We start from the raw sequence: 14,662 nt of genomic DNA, 5'->3' as shown, positions 1-14,662 counted from the left end.
ATGTTGTCTTAGAAGATGTTTCTGATCTTAGTGAAACTTCACAGGTGCAGGTGGAGGAGGCGAGCCAGCCTTTGAGCTCTCTGCCTGCTGATTCTCAGGCTGCCGATTCCCAGCTCTGGGATAATGAGTTATTCGACCTTGGAGGCTCTGCAGATTTAGATAGGGAGGATCGCTTGCAATTCAGGGTTCGCCGTAGTATAAGGCTTGCAAAAAAGAGAGAGGTTAGAGGTCAAAGGAATGCTTTCATGCTGGGAAAGTATATTTAGTGAGCTATTTAATTATTTATTTATCATGTCACCAGCAACCATACCATTTTATTACGTTTCTAAGAGAACAAAACAAACAAACAGATAAAAAACACAGTTTGCAAGCTTGGCATTCTTTTCAATGTCCTTTGACCAGTATCTGGCCCCTTGGAGTGCCTCTGGTGTTGCCGCAAGAGGTCCTCCCTTGTGCATGTGGCAGGGCTCAGGGTGCATTGCAGCAGGTGGTCAGTGGTTTGCTCTTCTCCACACTCGCATGTCGTGGATTCCACTTTGTGGCCCCATTTCTGAAGGTTGGCTCTGCATCTCGTGGTGCCAGAGCGCAGTCTGTTCAGCGCCTTCCAAGTCGCCCCGTCTTCTGTGTGCCCAGGGGGGAGTCTCTCATTTGGTATCAGCCATGGGTTGAGGTTCTGGGTTTGAGCCTGCCACTTTTGGACTCTCGCTTGCTGAGGTGTTCCAACGAGTGTCTCTGTAGGTCTTAGAAAACTATTTCTTGATTTAGTGAGCTGATTGAAGGCAACCTTTTGTCAGTGTAACTTCAGCGAACACCCTGATAACTTCTTTGGATTGCCTGGGCTTTTGGGCAATGCTTTTGGCTTCTTGGACTTTGATGTGTATCTTGGCTTCTTGGGACTCTGTCATGCTGCCATGGAATCCTGTTTGTTCAATGCTTGTGGAATACGCTTCATGTTATTTGCCTTTGGACTTTGGAAACTCTGCCTTTGCATTTAAGACCCTGTTTGGCTATTGAACTTTTGCAACTTTACTTTTGTGTTTTAAGACTTTGCTGTTTCTTTAATAAACTACAAAACCTACAGCCTTGGTGTGTGTGGTGTTCTGAGCAAAGTGAATCTATCCTGAGGTGCGACAATAATACAGTTTCATCATGAGGCACCACCACTTGTTGGCAGGGGAGGTTACAAATCTCAGAGATACCATAGCATGAGAATTAATTCTGCAATGTAGTTCAGGCATGGGCAAATACTGGCTGTTGGGAATTGTGGGAGCTGGAAATCCAAAACACCTGGAGGAGGTCCAGAGTTCACCCTTCCTTTTCCTCCCTTCAGGCCTGTCGCAAGATCTGGTTGGGCACCTTTGACCCTCGGACGTCTCTGCTGCCGGACTCCCAGGACCCCCAGAAAGTGAAGGAGTTCCTGCAGGAGAAATACGAGAAGAAGAGATGGTGAGGGCAGGAAGAGAGCGGGACGGAAGGGTTGGAAAGGCCGGAGCGCGGGGGGGTGGGGGGGGTGGGGGGAGTCCTTTTGGTGGGTGGGAGACCAGCCATCCTCCTCTCCTCCTCATTCTCTGCCTTCTCCTGCAGGTATGTCTCCCCGGAGCAAGCCAAAGGCCTGGCCTCCCTCTCTTCCCAGAGCTCCACCGCAGAGGCGAAGGCGCTGATGGGTGATTCGGGGACTTCCTCCTTCGCAACCTCAGCAGCAGCCAAGCTTTCCCAGGTAGGGCACCAATTCGACTGAGCCAACAGTGTGATGCACTTCGATCTTCCGGAGAGGCTCTTCTCTCGCTCCCGCCTGCATTTCAAGCGCAACTCGTAGGGACGAGAGAGAGGGCTTTCTCTGTGGTGGCCCACCAGCTCTGGAACTCACTCCCCAGAGATATTAGGCAAGCCCCCATGCAGAACAAAAAAAAAAAACCAAACAGATAAAAAATACAAATTTTTCAAACTTGGTAGTGGATTAAATGTCCTTTGAGAGGTATCTGGCCCCTTGGAGTGCCTCTGGTGTTGCCGCAAGAAGGTCCTCCCTTGTGCATCATGTGGCAGGGCTCAGGTTGCATTGCAGCAGGTGGTCAGTGGTTGGCTCTTCTCCGCACTCGCATGCCGAGGATTCCACCCTGTAGCCCCATTTCTTGAGGTTGGCTCTGCATCTCGTGGTGCCAGAGCGCAGTCTGTTCAGCGCCTTCCAAGTCACCCAGTCTTCTTTGTGCCCAGGGGAGAGTCTCTCATCTGGTATCACCCATGGGTTGAGGTTCTGGGTTTGAGCCTGCCACTTTTGGACTCTCGCTTGCTGAGGTGTTCCAGCGAATGTCTCTGTAGATCTAAGAAAACTATTTCTTGATTTAAGTCATTGACATGCTGGCTGATACCCAAACAAGGGGGGTTAGGAATTGTGGGAGTTGAAGTCCAAAACACTTGGAGGGACAAAGTTTGCCCATGCCTGCCCTAGAATGTTATTATTTTCACTTTTCTCCCCCTCCCTCCCCTTCCATCCCTCTATATCTTTAACTTTAACCACAAACACATTTTTCTTAAGTGTCTGTATAATATTTACCTTGGCTTCATTTTTTTTATGAAGTGCGTAATAAATAGAAAAGTTTATGTTGGAAATGTTGTGAGCATGAGGGTAGCTTTTTCCATTTTTCCATTTATGGTGGACTTGTGTAGAAACTCAGAAATTCTGGAAAGGTATTCACGAAGAAATTCAGACAATACTTAAAAAGAAATTCCCAAGGAAAGCTGAATACTACCTATTGGGAATTGTAGACATGGATATAAAATTAGACTCAAATGAAGACATCCTGTTTACCTATATGACTACGGCCGCTAGAATTATTTTTGCGAAATTCTGGAAGCAGAAAGAAATACCAGACAAACTCCACTGGATAAGTAAGTTGAATGAAATTAAGGATATGGACACATTAACTTTTTTACTAAAAAAGAATACTGGTACTCCACCAAAACAGACAGATTGGTCAATAATAGATGACCAAAGATCCGCCTAGTCCAAGCCATGGTCTTCCCTGTAGTCACCTACGGATGTGAGAGATGGACCTTCGGGAAGGCTGAGCCAAGGAAGATCGATGCTTTTGAGCTGTGGTGTTGGAGGAAAGTCCTGAGAGTGCCTTGGACTGCGAGAAGATCCAACCAGTCCATCCTCCAGGAAATAAAGCCCGGCTGCTCATTGGAGGGAAGGAGACTAGAGACAAAGTTGAAGTCCTTTGGCCACGTCATGAGGAGACAGCAAAGCCTGGAGAAGGGAATGATGCTGGGGAAAGTGGAAGGCAAAAGGAAGAGGGGCCGACCAAGGGCAAGGTGGATGGATGGCATCCTTGAAGTGACTGGACTGACCTTGAGGGAGCTGGGGGTGGTAACGGCCGACAGGGAGCTCTGGCGTGGGCTGGTCCATGAGGTCACGAAGAGTCGGAGACGACTGAACGAATGAACAACAAAAGATGACTATATTGAAATGAGATATAAGAACTTATAACGGTGCTGTGGAAATAAAGAAGATATAAATCGGAATCATATACAAGACATAGATTAAAGAGGGGACTAGACGGGCAGAATCAGAAGGAAGTCCAACCTTTTTTTTTTCAATTTTTTCAATTGTTTTTAATTTTTTTAATTTTAATTTTTTAATTTTTTTATCTATATTTTTTCATCTTTTTTTCTTTTTTCTCTCTCTCTCTCTCTTTTAAAACTTCCTACTTTTCTATCTCCTTGAATTATTCTCCCTCTTTCGATGTACTTTAGAAAACTCAATAAAAACTATTTTAAAAAAGAAAAGTTTGTGAGCAGGTAATAGACCAGGCATGGGCTGTTGTTGTTGTTCATTCGTTCAGTCGTCTCCGACTCTTCGTGACCTCATGGACCATCCCACGCCAGAGCTCCCTGTCGGCCGTCACCACCCCCAGCTCCTTCAAGGTCAGTCCAGTCACTTCAAGGATGCCATCCATCCACCTTGCCCTTGGTCGGCCCCTCTTCCTTTTTCCTTCCACTTTCCCCAGCATCATTCCCTTCTCTAGGCTTTGCTGTCTCCTCATGATGTGGCCAAAGGACTTCCACTTTGTCTCTAGTATCCTTCCTTCCAGTGAGCAGCCGGGCTTTCTTTCCTGGAGGATGGACTGTTAGGAATTTTATTTATCGTGTCATCAGCAAGTACTCCAATCGTTTTTCTCTCCAGTCTTTTATATAAGTAACTCCTTATTCCAAGATTTCGCTATTATTAATCGCACAGTTGGCACATTAATTGGCACATTTCTTCCTCTCCTTTGCTGAATCTTTCTCCTCTAAACCAGGGGTCCACAACCTTTTTAAACAGAGGGCCAGGTCACAGTCCCTCAAACTGTTGGAGGGCCGGGTTATAATTTGAAAAAAAAACCATGAATGAATTCCTATGCACGCTGCAAGTATCTTATTTGTAGTGTAAAAACACTTAAAAACAATAAAATAATTAAAACGAGGAACAACGTTAACAAATATAAACTTATTAGTATTTCAATGGGAAGTGTGGGCCTGCTTTTGGCTGATGAGATAGTTGTTGTTGTTGTTAGATCGTCTGGGGAGGCCCTTCTCTCGATCCCGCCTGCCTCACAGGCACGCCTGCCACACAGGCACGAGGGATAGGGCCTTCTCGGTGGTGGCCCCCCGGCTGTGGAACACCCTCCCTGTAGACATCAGACAGGCGCCCTCCCTTATGACATTCCGCAAGAGACTAAAGACGTGGTTGTTTGAGAAGGCGTTTGACTAAGTGCTACAACAAATTGGCAATGATGAGTGGAACGGAATATGGATAACGAGATTGGATTGTGATTCTATGATGAAACGTCGCGAATGATTTAGTGTAATGGTATTATTAATAGTGATGTTGTTATTGTTGTTTATGGTATTGCTTTCATTGTAAATTGTCTTTTTATATGTTGTACACCGCCGTGAGTCGCCCTAGGGCTGAGAACGGCGGTCAACAAATGCAGTAAATAAAATAAATAAATAAATAAATAAATAAATTATTGTTGTGTGCTTTCACGTCGTTTCAGACGTAGGTTGGCCCTGAGTGAGGGCTGGGTAAATGACCTTGGAAGGCTGCATCCGGCCCCCGGGCCTTAGTTTGAGGACCCCTTCTCTAAACAATCCTAAAGGACACATTTCTGGGTTTTTCTTAACCTTTTTTTTTTAGTAATTGTTTTGTTTGTTTCTTTAACCACCTTCTCCCCAAAAATGTTGTACGAACAACAGAGGTTTTTTTTCCAGGCCCCAGAGAAGGCCCAGCCTCAGGCCCCTCCCCCGGCCAAGAAAGCCAGCGTGGACCTCCTGGCCGACATCGGAGGAGACCCCTTTGCGGCCCCTCAGCCCGGACCTGCCTTCACAGCCTTCCCTGCCTTCGGGAGTGAGTACACCTCCATTCTTGCGGGTGTTTGCTTGAGCCAAAGGGAGGGTGGGTCTCAGCCGAGAGGGGTCTCCCTAACTAAGGCATGGGCCTATTGGTGGCTAGGAATTGTGGGAGTTGAAGTCCAAACACCTGGAGGGAGGGCCAAAGTTGGCCCATGTCTGCCCTAACTGGTAGAGGAACTGGTCAGCAACATTTAATATAATTTTATTTATTTATTTATTTATTTACTTACTTTGCTTCTATACGGCTGTATCTCAAGCCCGAAGGCGACTCACGGCGGTTCACAAACAGTAAAAACAGTAGAAACAGCAGTGGTTCCATACAACATAGAACAATTGACTTAACACATTATCCATAAATTACCAATAAGCAATTACAATGCACAATTATTACAAAACACAACCGTACCCAATCTTCTCGTCATCCAAGCGTAGTCCAGGTTCGTCGTCCATTGTTCCATTCCTATGTTCCATTCCCAGATTGCACTAAATTACTCAAACGCCTGCACAAACATCCAGGTCTTCACCTTTTTGCGGAATACCATTAGAGATGGTGCTAGTCTAATGTCCGTAGGAAGGGCGTTCCACAGCCGAGGAGCCACCACCGAGAAGGCCCTATCTCTCGTCCCCGCCAGCCGAGCTTGAGAAGCAGGCGGGATCGAGAGCAGGGTCTCCCCGGAAGATCTCAAAGTCCTGGTGGGTTCATAGGCAGAGATGCGGTCAGATAGGTAGCTTGGGCCGGAACCGTTTAGGGCTTTAAAGGCCAACGCCAGCACTTAATAACAACAACAACAACAACAACAACAACAACAATTTTATTTCATATCCAATTCTCCCCAGGGTTCAAGGTGGATCACAGCACAATAAAAAACACACAAACAACAACAACAATTTTATTTCATATCCAATTCTCCCCAGGGTTCAAGGTGGATCACAGCACAATAAAAAAACACACAAATACTATAAAATTTCTGCAAACACATATATTTTTAATATATATATATACTAGCCATCCCCTGCCACGTGTTGCTGTAGCCCACTCTGGTGGTGATGGGGATTCTGTGTGGGAGGTTTGGCCCAATTCTATTGTTGGTGGGGTTCAGAATGCTCTGTGATTGTAGGTGAACTATAAATCCCAGCAACTACAACTCCCAAATGTCAAGATTCTATTTTCCCCAAACTCCAACAGTCATATTTGGGCATATTGAGTATTTGTGTAGAGTTTGGTCCAGATCCATCATTGTTTGAGTCCACAGTGCTCTCTGGATGTAGGTGAACTACAACTCCAAAACCTAAGGACACTGCCTATCAAACCCTTCCAGTATTTTCTGTTGGTCATGGGAGAACTGTGAGCCAAGTTTGGTTCAATTCCATCGTTGGTGGGTTCAGAATGCTCGTTGATTGTAGGTGAACTATAAATCCCAGCAACTACAACTCCCAAATGACAAAATGAATTTTTTTGAGTGAAGGACATACATTGGGTTGTTAGGTGTCTTGTGTCCAAATTTGGTGTCAGTTCGTCCAGTGGTTTTTGAGTTCTGTTAATCCCACAAACGGACATTACATTTTTATTTATATAGATTTAATAATTGTGACAGTTACTGGAAACTTGATTCTGAGTCCTACTGTTCCAAGAGGTCTCCTTGCAGTTTCTCAAGTTTGACCCTTCCGGAGTTCCGTTCATGGCGATCAAAGAGGATTTTTGATTCCCGCCTGTGGAATTCACTCCCCGGGGAGATTAGATCGGCTTCTTCCCTCCTAGCATTTAGGAAAAAACTAAAGACCTGGATGTGGGACCAAGCTTTTGGTCACTCTGACAATTAACTCAAGGACCTGGCGATAGACAAAGATAATTGGAATAGAACGGATGTACGGCTCTGACATATGGACTCTGACATGAGAAGGTTTTAGGTTTTATGTTTTTATGATGTATTGATGTATTGATGTTTTAATTTGATTGTTGAATTGTGATATTGTTTGGATTAATTGTTGTATGTTTGGGCATCTAATTGTGCCCTCCCTGTAAGCCGCCCTGAGTCCCCCTCGGGGTGAGAAGGGCGGGGTATAAGTGAATCAAATAAATAATAAATAATAAATAAATTTTTTGGCTACAGTGACCCACACGGCCTGGGCAGCATTTGGTTTTTTATGCCTTCCCTCCTGGCAGAATATGTTGGACTGGATGACCACTTGGGTCCCTTCCAACTCTACAATTCTACGGACACCCTTTCACATATTTAAACATAGTTAACTTTTTGAAAAGCATGATCGTAACCTTTTAGAAAATTGTATTCATAACCTTTTAGAGAAGAGCCAAAATTCTCCTCAAGTGGTATACACACCCAAATGTAATTACACAATGCAATTGGCTTCAGTTGTTAGACTGAACAACCGATTATCTCTGATCTGTTAGGAAAAAAACAGCAGAGCTTCATAAGTGTTTTTCAGTGCCCAGAAATATATGTACTCTCCCATAAAATAACTTGTTTTATATTATGCATTCAGGAGACAAAATAAAGTAGACTTTGGTGAAAAATAAATAAATAACGTATTTGTTTTTTTCTCACAACCTTCATGTGTTCAGCATACTAGAGAATGAGATTTTTAACTAAAAACTTTCCTGCGCTCCTGTAAAAATATATTGCATGAATCTGTACCTTGGCTATGTTCCTTTCGGCCGTATTGTTTTATATTGCTTTCAATTCTGTTGTTTTTTTTGTTTTATCTGATGTTTTAATTGGTTAAAGTGTTTTACATGTGTGTTTTAATTGTAATCTTGGGCGTGTCCCTTGTAAGCCTCCCCGAGTCCCCTAAAGTTGTTGTTGTTGTTGTTGTTGTTTTAACAGCTTGAATAATGGTCTATGGATTTTTGGAAAACGATTATGGATATGAGATCATGACTCGGCATTTTGGATGGTTTTTCGTCTGATTGATAGATAGATATGCATTTTAGTTTCTTATAAAGCCTGCTTCCACAACCCCTCTGCAAACGACCTGCTTCTCTTCTTTATCTCGCCCGAGTTTTTAATTAGTTTTAATCAGTTTGTCTTTTAATCATTACATGTAGCCTGCCCATTATTATTGTGTCTGTGCTTATTGTAATTTTTACATTGTTATGTATGCATATGTTTTATGTTAATATGATGCTATTGTTTATTGTTCGCATTTTCAATTTGTGTTTTGGTTTTTTTTTCTTTATTGTAATTGTTGTTTGGGCTTGGCCTCATGTAAGCCGCTCCGAGTCCCCATCGGGGAGATGGTGGCAGGGCATAAATAAAGATTATATTATTATTATTATTATTATTATTATTATTATTATTATTATGCGGGGCTGGATGAATGCAAAGCTGGGGTGAAAATGGCTGGAAGAAACATTCACAACCTCAGATATGCAGATGACACCACTCTGATGGCCGAAAGCGAGGAGGAGCTGAGGAGCCTTCTCACCAAGGTGAAAGAAGAAAGCGCAAAAGCTGGGTTGCAGCTAAACATCAAAAAAACCAAGATTATGGCAACAAGAATGATTGACAACGGGGAAATAGAGGGAGAAACCGTGGAGGCCGTGACAGACTTTGTATTTCTAGGTGCAAAGATGACTGCAGATGCAGACTGTGGCCAGGAAATCAGAAGACGCTTACTTCTTGGGAAGAGAGCAATGTCCAGTCTCCATAAAAAAGTAAAGAGTAGAGACATCAGACTGGCAACCAAGATCCATTGCCTAGTCCAAGCCATGGTCTTCCCTGTAGTCACCTACGGATGTGAGAGCTGGACCTTCGGGAAGGCTGAGCGAAGGAAGATCGATGCTTTTGAGCTGTGGTGTTGGAGGAAAGTGCTGAGAGTGCCTTGGACTGCGAGAAGATCCAACCAGTCCATCCTCCAGGAAATAAAGCCCGACTGCTCACTGGAGGGAAAGATACTAGAGACAAAGTGGAAGTACTTTGGTCACATCATGAGGAGACAGGAAAGCCTAGAGAAGACAATTATGCTGGGGAAAGTGGAAGGCAAAAGGAAGAGGGGCCGACCAAGGGCAAGATGGATGGATGGCATCCTTGAAGTGACTGGACTGACCTTGAGGGAGCTGGGGGTGGTAACGGCTGACAGGGAGCTCTGGCGTGGGCTGGTCCATGAGGTCACGAAGAGTCGGAGACGACTGAACGAATGAACAACAAACAATATTTAGATTGTTTTATATTTTGATGAGAGGTGTTTTAGGCTCCTTCTTTGGAAGCTTTTAAACGGAGGCTGGATGACCATCTGTCAGGGGTGCTTTGAATGAAATATTCCTGCTTCTTGGCAGAATGGGGTTGGACTGGATGGCCCACGAGGTCTCCTCCAACTCTAGGATTCTATTATTGTATTGTTTATCTGTGCGGCGTTAAATTTTTGCCGGATTTGTAAGCTGCCTTTTGAGTCCCCTCCGGGGTCAAGAAAGGCGGGGTCGCAATGAAGTAAACAAATAATAAATACACCAGTACACAACTTATCAGTCCGTTCCAGATATGTTGGAGATCGTTTCTATGCCATTGCAGCCAGAACATCTCTCACACAATAAACAGTAGGAAAGTGTTTGCAAGCCTGTGATCGGAGCAATCCCAAAGTCTAATGGAGTCTGTGCTGTGTGCTCTTCTCAGAGCGGATTGCACTTAGAAAAACATAGAGCAAGGAAAGGAAGCTGCATAGCAGAACATGCATACAATAAATCAGCAATGGGATTATAAACAAATTACTAGAGGAGGCTTGAAAAAGGTTGTCCTTTGGATCGCGTGGTCTGCAGCCCCTCCCACAACGTCTTAGGAAAACATAGAGCAAGGAAAGGGAGCTGCATAGCAGAACATACATACAATAAGTCAGCCATGGGATTATAAACAAACACATTACTAGAGGAGACTTGTTGTCATTTGGATTGTGTGGTCTGCAACCCCTCCCACAACGTCTTAGGAAAACATAGAGCAAGGAAAGGAAGCTGCATAGCAGAACATACATACAATAAATCAGCAACGGGATTATAAACAAACACATTACTAGAGGAGGCTTGTTGTCATTTGGATTGCGTGGTCTGCAACCCCTCCCACAACGTCTTAGGAAAACATAGAGCAAGGAAAGGAAGCTGCATAGCAGAACATACATACAATAAGTCAGCAACGGGATTATAAACAAACACATTACTAGAGGAGGCTTGTTGTCATTTAGATCGCGTGGTCTACAACCCCTCCCACAACGTCTTAGGAAAACATAGAGCAAGGAAAGGAAGCTGCATAGCAGAACATACATACAATAAGTCAGCAACGGGATTATAAACAAACACATTACTAGAGGAGGCTTGTTGTTATTTGGATTGTGTGGTCTGCAACCCCTCCCACAACATCTTAGGAAAACATAGAGCAAGGAAAGGGAGCTGCATAGCAGAACATACATACAATAAGTCAGCAACGGGATTATAAACAAACACATTGCTAGAGGAGGCTTGAAGAAGGTTGTCATTTGGATTGCGTGGTCTGCAACCCCTCCCACAACGTCTTAGGAAAACATAGAGCAAGGAAAGGAAGCTGCATAGCAGAACATACATACAATAAGTCAGCAACGGGATTATAAACAAACACATTACTAGAGGAGGCTTGTTGTCATTTGGATTGCGTGGTCTGCAACCCCTCCCACAACGTCTTAGGAAAACATAGAGCAAGGAAAGGAAGCTGCATAGCAGAACATACATACAATAAGTCAGCAACGGGATTATAAACAAACACATTACTAGAGGAGGCTTGTTGTCATTTGGATTGCGTGGTCTGCAACCCCTCCCACAACGTCTTAGGAAAACATAGAGCAAGGAAAGGAAGCTGCATAGCAGAACATACATACAATAAGTCAGCAACGGGATTATAAACAAACACATTACTAGAGGAGGCTTGTTGTTATTTGGATTGTGTGGTCTGCAACCCCTCCCACAACGTCTTAGGAAAACATAGAGCAAGGAAAGGGAGCTGCATAGCAGAACATACATACAATAAGTCAGCAACGGGATTATAAACAAACACATTGCTAGAGGAGGCTTGAAGAAGGTTGTCATTTGGATTGCGTGGTCTGCAACCCCTCCCACAACGTCTTAGGAAAACATAGAGCAAGGAAAGGAAGCTGCATAGCAGAACATACATACAATAAGTCAGCAACGGGATTATGCACAAATTACTAGAGGAGGCTTGAAGAAGGTTGTCATTTGGATTGCGTGGTCTGCAGCCCCTCCCACAACGTCTTAGGAAAACATAGAGCAAGGAAAGGAAGCTGCATAGCAGAACATACATACAATAAGTCAGCAACAGGATTATAAACAAACACATTACTGGAGGAGGCTTGTTGTCATTTGGATTGCGTGGTCTGCAGCCCTCCCACAACGTCTTAGGAAAACATAGAGGAAGGAAAGGAAGCTGCATAGCAGAACATACATACAATAAATCAGCAACGGGATTATAAACAAACACATTACTAGAGTAACCTGCCCATTTCCCCCTTTTCTCTCTCAGGCCCAGTGCCAGGCCACCCCACCTTCACCACTTTCGATGCCTTTGGTGGGAGTCCCATGGCCTCAGCTTTTGGGGACGCGCTGGCCTCCAGCCACAGCCCTTTCCAGAGTCCTCCTCTGCATGCAGGTAACGTCATCCCTGGGGCAGCCCTTTCCCCCTTTCTCCTACCTGTCCCCAAAGGGAGAGTCCGCAGTGAGCAGAAAGGACGCCTCGGGGATGGCTTTCTTTCCAAAGAGGAATCCCAAACCAGGGACTGACCAAAGAGTCCCAAAGTCTCTTGCTTTCCTTCTTAGTAGAGCTCAAATCCTGGGGAGGGGAGTTGGGGGGTGCTTACTGCCCACAGAGCTTGGGAAAGTTACTTTTTGGGGACTACAAGACCAAGACCAACCCTCTGAGCAAGAGAGTTCTGGGAATTGTCATCCAACCCAAACTGGGACCCCAAAGAGCGTTGCTTTCTGGGTGCATCATTTCAGAAGCAGCATTCCATCTCATCTGCAGTTAATGTTGTCTTCAGAATTTGGTTGCTGAGTTCCTTGGAGTAACCTTTTAGTGCAGGTGTGGGCAAACTTTGGCCTGCCAGGTGTTTTGGACTCCAACTCCCAGAATTCCTAACAGCCTCAGGCCCCTTCCTTTTCCCCCTCAGCCGCTTAAGCGGCTGAGGGGGAAAAGGAAGGGGCCTGAGGCTGTTAGGAATTCTGGGAGTTGGAGTCCAAAACACCTGGAGGGCCAAAATCTGCCCATACCTGTATTAGTGAAGCAGAGATTTTATCTGCCTGTCAATTTGCTCACATGGCAATCGTTACAGGGGGCACTCACCTGGGCGGATTCCCGGCCTCTCCAGCCAGCCAACCAGGGGTCAGCATTCCGGACATGGGCGGAGCCTTCAGAATGGGCGGAGTTCCAAGCAGGTATGGCCTTGCTCTGTCTTTCGCTTTGATTGGCGTGATGTTCTTCCTCTGAATGGCAGAGCACAGCAGCCTTTCATTCAGACAGCCTTTTAAAGAACAAAGTGAGGGTCTGCCAAACTTTTTAAAGTTTTGAATATTTTAATAGATTTTAAGAGAATTGTTTTTAATATTAATGATGTTTAATTCTATTCAAATGGTTGCATATTGGTATATTTTAAGTTGTATTGAAATTCTTGTAGTATAAGCCGCTTTGAGTCTCCTCGTGGAGAGAAAGCTTAGATGTAAATAAACATCATCATCATCATCATCATTAGAGGGTGTCTGTAAGTGAAACCAATGGTAGAAGTCGCCCCCGGGCTGAGAACAGCGGTATATAAGTAAAGTAAATAAATAATAATAATAGAAGAAGAGAAACATGCGCTGGCAGATTATGTGAAAGGTAGCCAAGAACCAACATTGAGGGAAGTCTTAATGTTTTAATGATTGTTTTATTGCTTGTGGATGTACTGTTTTTAACTTGATTTGTCTCTAATTGTAGTGTATAATTGGAATTGTTTGTACTGGCATTTAATTTTGCCATTACTTATGTGTAAACCGCTTTGAGTCCCCCTCGGGGTGAGAAAAGTGGTATGCAAATACTGTAAATAATAAATAAACAAGTCAATAGGACAAAACTGCTTCAAGTGCAAAAGACAAAGAGGGAATACCATAAAAACACAATCCAGAGCAGAAGAGGAAACTGGCCAAAGAAGGCTCTCTCTCCTTGGACAGTTCCTGGGAAAAATTGAGAGCCAAATTGACAAACAGAAAACTCTGAAAAAGGAGACAAAGGAGGGCCCGATTCTGGCAGCCCAAGAACAAACCATTCGAACCAAGGCCATCAAAGCCATAATTGAAAAGTCAACGACAGATCCCAAATGTAGACTCTGCAAGGAAGCAGATGAAACAATAGATCCCATCCTCAGCTGCTGCAAGAAGATCGTGGACAGACTCCAAGCAGAGGCACAACACCGTTGCTCATTGGAACTTGTCCCACAAACACCATCTGCCTGCGACAAAGAACGGGTGGGATCACAAGCTGGAAAAAGTTACAGAGAATGAGCACATCAAATTACTCTGGGGCTTCCAGATTCAGACTAACAAGTCTTGGAAGCACAAGACTCCTGACCTCACAATTGTGGGGGAAAACAAAGTGTGGATTGTCGATGTTGCAATTCCAGGCGACAGCAGAATTGAAGAGAAAACAACTGGAAAAGCTGACACGATATGAGGATTTAAAGATCGAACTGCAAAGGCTATGACTCAAGCCAGTCAAGGGGGTCCCAGTGGTGATTGGCACACCGGGTGCAGTACCTGCACTTGAAAACAATGGATGCTCACAAAATTACCATCTGTCAGCTGCAAAAGCCCACCCTACTTGGATCTGCACACATTATTCATCAATACATCACATAGTCCTAGACACTTGTGTCCTACGTGTGATCCATACAAAAGCCAGCAGAGTGATCTTGTTTGCTGTGCACTAATCTTGCTGTGTATAATAATAATTGTGCCATTTGTGTGAGGAGGAGGAGGCCTGTTTTTCCCAGCTGCTAAAGTGATGTGTTCTCTTTGGCAGTGTCTTTGGGCCCCTGAGCCAGTCTCCCGTCTTGCCCCCGCAGAGCCCGGCCCCCGCCTACGCAGGTGAGTAACCACACACAATCTGGACAAGATTCATAACCAACATTGTAATTGACTGTGCTGGGGATTATTTTAACAAACTATTTTGTGGTTGCTTATATTCACTGTTCTCTTCTTTCAGTCTTCAAGAATATACTGAATTTTGGATTGTCGAAGATTTGCACGGCCGGA

General features: G+C 44.4%; 1 protein-coding gene across 1 annotated transcript in view; it reads left to right on the top strand.

Annotated features, from left to right (window-relative positions):
- The window catches only part of AGFG2 (ArfGAP with FG repeats 2), a 47,670-nt gene that overhangs the window by 20,748 nt on the left and 12,260 nt on the right, over positions 1-14,662 (top strand). The window contains exons 3-8 of the mRNA XM_060779802.2: positions 1,331-1,446; positions 1,585-1,717; positions 5,251-5,386; positions 11,904-12,029; positions 12,709-12,811; positions 14,430-14,494. Of these exons, the coding sequence (XP_060635785.2) occupies positions 1,331-1,446; positions 1,585-1,717; positions 5,251-5,386; positions 11,904-12,029; positions 12,709-12,811; positions 14,430-14,494 (679 nt within the window). The remainder of the gene's footprint in view (positions 1-1,330; positions 1,447-1,584; positions 1,718-5,250; positions 5,387-11,903; positions 12,030-12,708; positions 12,812-14,429; positions 14,495-14,662) is intronic.

This window comes from Anolis sagrei, chromosome 6 (genome assembly GCF_037176765.1).
Source record: "Anolis sagrei isolate rAnoSag1 chromosome 6, rAnoSag1.mat, whole genome shotgun sequence".
NCBI lineage: Eukaryota > Metazoa > Chordata > Lepidosauria > Squamata > Dactyloidae > Anolis > Anolis sagrei.
Note: the sequence above shows the minus strand (reverse complement) of the source record. Positions and strands in the feature narration are given on the sequence as shown.